The sequence below is a fragment of the Eurosta solidaginis genome, chromosome 1 (assembly GCF_040869045.1).
Source record: "Eurosta solidaginis isolate ZX-2024a chromosome 1, ASM4086904v1, whole genome shotgun sequence".
NCBI classification, from domain to species: Eukaryota; Metazoa; Arthropoda; class Insecta; order Diptera; family Tephritidae; genus Eurosta; species Eurosta solidaginis.
Genome location: NC_090319.1, coordinates 44915104 through 44923465, shown reverse-complemented (window position 1 = coordinate 44923465; position 8362 = coordinate 44915104). Strand labels below are relative to the sequence as shown.

The 8362-nt window shown below is 34.3% G+C and overlaps 1 protein-coding gene across 1 annotated transcript; it reads left to right on the top strand.

Annotated features, from left to right (window-relative positions):
* The first annotated feature begins 6414 nt into the window (after nucleotides 1-6414).
* LOC137238016 (trypsin delta-like) lies at nucleotides 6415-7625 on the top strand. Its single transcript, XM_067762562.1, has 2 exons — nucleotides 6415-7190; nucleotides 7394-7625. The coding sequence occupies exons 1-2, from the start codon at nucleotides 6427-6429 to the stop codon at nucleotides 7458-7460; spliced, it is 831 nt and encodes a 276-aa protein (XP_067618663.1). The 5' UTR covers nucleotides 6415-6426; the 3' UTR covers nucleotides 7461-7625.
* Nucleotides 7626-8362: the final 737 nt, after the last annotated feature.

Below are 8362 nucleotides of genomic sequence, written 5' to 3'. Positions count from 1 at the left end.
CTTTACCTGAAGCAACAAAAAATAAAGAAATGATTATATATGATTGATATGAGCTTAAATCCAATTAAATTTTTATTATGAAGAAAATTTCAGTTTGACAAGTATTGAGAAGTAGAAAGCTAAGTACAAAGATAAGTAAGTATAAGCTACGACGGCCTGTTAATAACATTTGTATCGATTAGGTTTTGTAGAACAATATTACTCCTACTTCCAGAAGCAGCTGCATTCCTTTGCGCATGCGTGTTGTTTACAATCCGAACGATCGATAGCAGGTCTGTATTTTCAGTGAAATGAAGCAGTCGTCTAAATCTCATTTTCAATAATCTAAAAGCATTTTCAATGACAATTCTTGTTGAATGTAAATAAATGAATTGCCTTCGCACTGATGTTAAAAATCCATTGTCTCGAAATAGACTTATCAACCGTTCGTTATTCGCGTAAGCTCAGTCTCCAAGCAAACATGAGTTGAATGGAAAAGTGGATGTCATATCATCTAACGTTCGTTGGTATAAACTTGATCGCCTCAAAACTCGGCTGTCATGTAACGAGCCCGGTTCAGCAGCGAATATGTCTATAAACATTTTATCAGCGTCTACAAAAGCTTGCAATAGCAGGCTATAAAAATGATTCCGATGAAATACGCTTCCTTGTTTGACAGTGGGGCTTAAATTTTGATATGCAGGCAGTCGATGCAACCAATCACATTTGGAATGCTTTTCTTGGCATTAAACTTGCGTATATTGTCACTTGCTTCGGACAGAGAAGGCCTCTGAACATACTCATGGCAAATTGACAATGTCCAATGTTATTACTCTCCATTCAGTTGACTCAGCCATTTTGAAACGATTAGCTATTTCGCGAAACTTACTGGTATATGCCATTTAGCACAAAAGCATATATATCTCTTTTGCCGCTCCAACCTTGCAAAGTCCTCCATGTTCCTTGTTAGAATAAAATGCGGTTGTATCATACCGTTCTACAAAATGGTAAAACAAATATTTTTATAAGTGTAAGAAGGGTTAAACGATGTGAAATTCTTACCGGACCGATTCATTGATTTCTAAAGTCCTGATCTGTGTAACCTTCAATTGCGTGCAAAAAAATTTCATTTGGAACATGTTTCTCTTTATTTTAAAAAGTGCTTGCAAATGAATTCAGTAAATCCGCTAGTATTTGCCGACTCCAAATTCGATTCATATATAAACTGCAATATATTCAAATGATAGACATGAAGGAAAAAACTTACTAAGAAACAGCAACGAGTATAAAAAATGTGCAAACTTACTTCAAACAAATCCAGCACAATTTTTCGTTTAATTTTTCACAACGCTTTATTTACATCGGTTTGTTTACTTTTCTTCTTCTTACAACAAAAATGACGTTTTAAGTAGTGCTGCCAACTCTCACAACGATGATCTGGACCATTCCCGTGAGAATTGAGCGTGATCCGAAACTGTAAAACTTACTGGATGGCGGATATTGTATACCAGTCGTGAACAGCAAGTGAAAGAATTATTCGCGCTCACTTCAAAAATATTCTTATTCTCTTTCGTTTAGTAGTTTAGCTTTGAAAAAGCAGAGTAGCTACATCGGAAGAGCTTAATGTTTATTTGCGCATTTCAAAAAATATATTTTGCAAACAAACGCTCATGCGCAGAAAGTTTTAATGGTTTAATGTTAACAATTTATTTTCTTTAAACTTTTCGAAAACTAAATTGCGGCAATTTCGATTTAAATTGAGTGGTGTTCATACAAACCAATTTAGATTACACAATAGTAATTTGATACCTGGTTGGCTCATCTCTACAGCAACAACATACCTTTGTTCAGACTGTCAAAATATGCATGTTGGTATTAGGCGAATGGAATGGAATGAGAACACAAAACTTGGAAATTTTTGTGCGTTGTAAGAAAATAGGGCCGTTCCATTGGTTTATCGAGCTCTGGCTCTGGCTCAAATCTCATTGGAATGATCTAGATCAACTTTATGAGAGCTGGCAGCACTAATATAAAACATCTGTTTTGTAGAAAATAAGAAGAAACGTACACAAAATTTTAAGATACTGATAGAATTATTACCATTTAAATAGTTTCGCACGTAAGCAAACTGTTTATTTTCCTTACATCATCTTCAAGTTGTTTACTCTTTCAGTGTTCTTGCTTTTAAATATGGCGAGATCTTTTATGTATACACAAATGTACACATATTTAGTTCAGTGCTATATGGTTGGCTCATCTCACCACCTGATTTTATTTTTTTCATTTTACTGGAGTAGGGATTGTCAGAAGGAGATGGCAAACTTAAAAAGAAACCAACGAATTTACAACATTTTCTTACTACACACAAAAGCTGCTAAGTTTTATGTTTTCATTCCATTCCATGCGTCTAACACCATCACGCTAATTTTGGCAATGTGAACAAAGGTATATTATTGCTGTAGAGATGAGCCAACCATATAGTTGAGCCATGATTGCTACCAATTCAAAAGTGGTTAGCTGTCAAAAAATCTACTACAGAAAACGAAACGAACAGAACTGCTATACGGATCAGAAATTGAACCAGATAAGTATCAGGATCACAACGTTGTTGTTGCATTTGCATGTTAAATTTCTATCCGCATCTCGCTCAAGTCTCAATGGAACGTAACTAATGTGTTCAATGTGTTGGTTTCATTTTGAGTTTACCATCTTCTTTTGACAATCACTACTCCAGTGAAAAGAAAAAAAATAAAATCAGCTGATGAGATGAGCCAACCATATAGTTGAGCCATGCGTAAAACTAACGTTTAAATCTACTTAATAAACACACTTTACAAGGTTGCATTTTCAGTTTGAAACAATTTATTACGCTTTTTTTTTTGTAAACTGGCAATTTATTATATGATAAATTGCGTAATAAATTGCCCAAATTGTACAAATTGCCAATTTGGTGTGTGTTTGTACATAGTATTAGACTCAAGCAATAAAATGGCATTTGTATGGCATATTTACTAATTACTTTTTGAGTGTTAACAAACACTGGTGCATATGTCCGAACTCATTGCTTTTTATCAAGAACTACACCACTGCCACTACGATGATTTTAGTCTTACTAACACAGCCACTCTTTCAATTTTGGTGACCACTGTTGTATACATACAAGCACTGAATGCATTAATTAAAAACAAAACGAATGTGAATTAATAATTGTAAGTTTTTCAATTTGTAATAAATAAGGCACTACTCTTCTCCACCTACATTGAACTAAAAAGTAAAAAATAAAAAAATGTTAAGCATTTCCTTTATATAAATGAGAGGTTAAGACACAATGAGGTTAAGAGGCATTGCAACAAAAGTAGAAAAAAATTCCATTAGGTTGCGCACGGTTCGAAATATGTAGATAAGAATTTGGACATTTGGAATTTTGAGATCGATTTTTAAGTAACTTCTCGGTGAGTTAGAGACTTGAAATTCCAAACTCTATTCAGAGGCCCATGACAGTATAAAACCCATAACAAAAAGTTTCGATAGGGGTGGACGAATTGGGATATGGAAAAAATCGTATGGAAAGGGGGGATCTTGTGATCAATTTTCAAGAGACTTCCCATTGAGTTACAATCTTGGAACTTCATCCACATACTCACTTGTAGCAATCCAAGCTTGGCATATATGAACTAATTTTAAGGATTTCCTTTATATAAATGGGCAAAATTTGTCCTTATATAAAGACATATTCTTGCTGATCTTTGATTATAAAATTTTGACATAGAAATTGTAATATTTATGGAAAATAGAAATATAAAACTGGAGCGCATATTACTTAGATTGGAAAGTTTTCTGCCAGGAGTTAACTTATCGAAGATTATGTGTAGGTCTTACAACCTTAGAATAACAATGTTACTTCTATCATTAAAAACAGGAGACTGTAGACTCATGATGGGTATTCTGACTGGACACTGCCTTCTGACGTTACATGCCTTTAAATTAGGCTTGGTCAGTGATAGCAGATGTAGGAAGTGTGGGTTGGAGGAGGAAAAGATCGAGCACGTTCTGTGCTCGTGCCCTGCACTTGCCAGGCTAAGACTCCAGCTATTACAGCTGTTAGATCTAGAAGCAGCAAGTGGTTTAAGTCCTAGGAAGCTTCTAGTATGTGCCAAGAGGACGGAGTTATTTTATAACATAGGTCCTGGTTTTTGATAGGGTTTTTCAGTTTGGTCGTTAAAACAAACTTCTGGTACCACTACGGACTCAATCAGTCAGTATGTGAGGTACTCTTGGACCGGCTAGTTCAACCTAACATATTCTTCTTTAAATTTTAGTGAAACACTACCACAACAGCTGAGTGAGGCTGATACTCTTTGCATTACCATTCAACTGTGAGTGAAGGCTGGTGCGTTAATGCACTCCCCATCACTGAAAAATACGCTCATTGTACACATAAAATTATAAACATAATTCAACTGTGCAAATAAAAACAAGGAAATTTTCTTTTGAAAAGTTATAGGAACATTTTTTGTCAAAGCGGCCGTCGCACAGTGGCGCCTCTACCGTTAAAGCATGGCAAAAATCAAAAAAATCATGAGAGCGTTCGCTAAATCTAATGCATGTTTCTAATAGAGAATTTTCCAGCGATCAAGAATATATAACTGTTTTTTCACATTCTAGTTTACCAGGTAGAGCCGCTCAAAGTTGACCAATTTTCAACATTGGGAAAAATTTTAAATTTTTCTTCTTTTTCGTTGTATTTAAAATGGTGTTGTGAGTAAATAAGGCGGCCGGTTGTCGTTTTCTTGTATAGCAATTAAAGATAATTTAATTTAGGATTGAAACAAAAAAAATTGTTTTTTTTTTTTTTGCTAAAAGTTGGCGGATATACCTGTTTTTCGAAATGCCTATTTTTAGGCCCTTTTTAAAGCTTTGATGGAAAAAAAAAATGTTAAAATATGTGCTCCGTCAAATTAGCAGTTGTTATTTGTGAAATATTCAGTTACCGAAATTCATAAAGTCTACCTGCGTCCAGCTGCAACTTCACTTTTTACATTTTTTACAACCCGTTTAATCTTAAGCTCAAATAAAATTTCATTGAACCACTTTCAATAACTTTTAGTTATTAATAAAATACATATTTGGTTTGTAAATTAAAAAAAAAAAACATGTAAAATTTTGCGATGAATTTTGGAGCACCATGTTATTGTGGCACCAAAAACGGACATTTGAGTTTTATGAGAGTATTGCCATTTAAAAGAAACAATACGTCTATAGGTTTTGGTAGTTATTGATTACGTGACTACTTAGATACAACTTTTTATCATAAGTGGGCAGTGCCACACTATCTTTTAGTCTTAAATACGTCATTATAAAACAAATCTCATTTTTTTTTTTATTTTTTACTAAAAACACCCTGCAAAAACTGTTGGATTACGTGTTCCATTTTCTTCATGTTTGAGTACTCTAACAATACTCCTTTGCATTGCGTTTGCGGACCACCATCAGCCGATCATAGCTCGTTTTTTAACGACAGTGATTACGACACGATGACGATCGAACAGCGCACTGGTTTTATGTATACATATTATATTAGTTTCTTTATTCACGCAAATGCTAAATAACATAAGAATATTCGTAGTATAAAATATAAAAGTTGTATTGCTCCTCTTCATTTACTTTCATTTTAAATTAAATTCACTTATATAATTCTTTCCGACACAATTTCTCATTAGTACTTTGGCATATGATCCTCTGTGGGTGCTCCATGGGGTACTACAGTGAAAGTACTTTGGAAAGTACTCTCACGTATGTACTCTATGGAATACTGACAAACAAAGCGAGAGTGGGATCACCTACTCCTCTCCTAGGACATCGCAATGTTAATTGGAGCACATTTTTTGTATGAATACAGATTAGATTTGGAGCAGTCCTATACTCCCAAAGGAGTATTCCTTACATTATTTATAGAGTACTCGCGTTTTTTGAAGGGCATTTTGTTTTTGCACTTTTCTAAAAATAATCGAATTTGACGAATTTTTTTGAAGCACCCTGTATCTGTGACATTCTGAGCTTTCACACAATACTTCAAATAATTAGCTTTCATTTGCATTTTAAATTTTTAAAATATCTTCATTGGTTCAAAAGTTATGATTTTTGCACAGAAAAAACTCAAAAGGCGCCACTGTGCGTCGTTTCATTTCGCTAGAATATGAATGACTACTTTTAAATTGTTATTTTATAGAGCAAAATCTGTTTGTTCAACTAATTAAGCAAAAAAAAAAAAAAACGATTTCGTGTACAGCTTTAACTTAAATGATGTACTTTTGTTATATCAAATTCCTGGAAGCTTGAATAAAAAGTTTGTTTATTTTTATGCACAATTAGGTATAAATAGCGCCCAAAAAATTTATCTTGGTGTATTTTATACTTTAAAAGTGGTAGCAAAAATTGTGAACTAAAATGAATCTACGCAATTATTTCGCGTTGCTGTTTGTCTTACTTAGCTGGATTTTGACCTATACGAATGCGCAATTTCGTATTATAAATGGTCAAGATATAAATGTAGAGGAAAGCCCACATTCGGTGGCAATATTTCACAAAGGTGGCTATAGATGCGTTGGTTCCTTAGTCAGCACTAAATTCGTGGTTACAGCTGCGCATTGCGTAATAAATAGAGATTCGCGGAATCTCGTCGTTCTAGCTGGTGTAACCGATATACGTGCAATAAACACAGGAAGAGGGCAACAACGCGATGTGGAGAATACATATCATGATCCTGATTATGATCCACAAACACGATTTATGGATGTAGCTATGGTTAAAGTGTATATACCCTTTCAACGGTGTGATACAGTACAAACAATATTACTTTGCAATGATCCATTAGTACCGGGCTTAAGGATGCAAATTAGTGGATGGGGTTCGTTAGAACTAAACAGTAGAACTACTTCTCCTCTTCTCAAAACCAAGTCTGTGCAAATAACAAACACGCAACGATGTCGGAATTCGTATGCGAATTTACGGCATCCGGTATTTTTAGCTGAAACAATCATGTGTGCTGGATGTAGTGGAGCAGATATGTGTCTTGGAGATTCTGGAGCAGCAGGCGTTCTGAATGGACGACTTTGTGCGGTGGCACAAGGTATTTGTGGGTACGACAATTTACCGGGTTTATATACGAATGTAACAAATCCAAGAGTTCAACACTTTATAAAAACCACGATGTAAATGTGTATTATAAATTGACTGTTAAGTGGAATATCACCCTTACTCGACTGAGCGCCGAATTTCGAAACATTTTAAGATAGGGCGTTTTCGAAACAGCAATTGAGATATGGTCATATTGCACTCAGCAGTCGAAATGATGATATTTTTAATTCGCCTATATTAGTTTCACTTGTATGTATGCTTGTTTCTAACTCTCTAGGCTAGGCGCGCAAAGGAGAGTGAGACCCATCCAGCGGCAATTATTGAAGACTCGCGGCAGTGGTTAAATAACTCGCTACAAAAGGAGTTGTGCTTAAAAGAGGAGATGCGAGCCTCTGTGCTACGGTGCTATCGACATCAAATATCTAAGCGGATTGTAAATACTAAAACTAAATATTGAAAAGCGTGTTTTTTAGTTTTTTGAAACTATATATATTATTATTACTTGTATCATGTACCAATAAATTTTTATAATTTTGAGTAAAGGAATATTTTTATTACCTTTATATTAGGTCGGTTGAATGTTTGTCCACATTTTCAATACAAATCTTACGATCAACTTTTTATGTAACTTCTCATTGACGTAAAAACGTGTAACTTCACATATAAGTTAAGACACCGGGACAATGCAGCAAGTAGTAAAAAAACACCATTAGGTGGCGCACGGATCGAAATAATTAGATAAGAATTTGGAAATTTCAAATTTTGTGATCGATTTTTAAGTAACTGTATAATTTGCTGCACTATGCACTTTCCAAATAAAAAGCGGTACGAGTTATTTTTAAGTTTGGATTAATATTGTTTTTCATATACAAGTGCAAAGCAAAAGCACTTTCATATGATGAACGAGCACATAATACAAATTTACTTTAACATATACACAAATAACTAAAAATTATTCAAAAATATTATGGCACCGAAAAACATTTGTATTCAAAATTGATTCATTAAGAAAATTACAATTACTCAAGACATTTAAGGCTTTGACTTCGGATTTTGAGATAAGACTTGGAATTTTCATATGTTGATATTGTATTTATGGTATTAAAAGCCGTGCTAGGTTACATGTGCGCGTCTTGAGATGTTCGGGACCCAGGGTTGCGAAATTAGTACTTCACAAATATCTTTCAAATATTGTATTTGACTGGAATTTGGGCCGCTATAACTCAACGAAGCGCAAAAAGTTTTT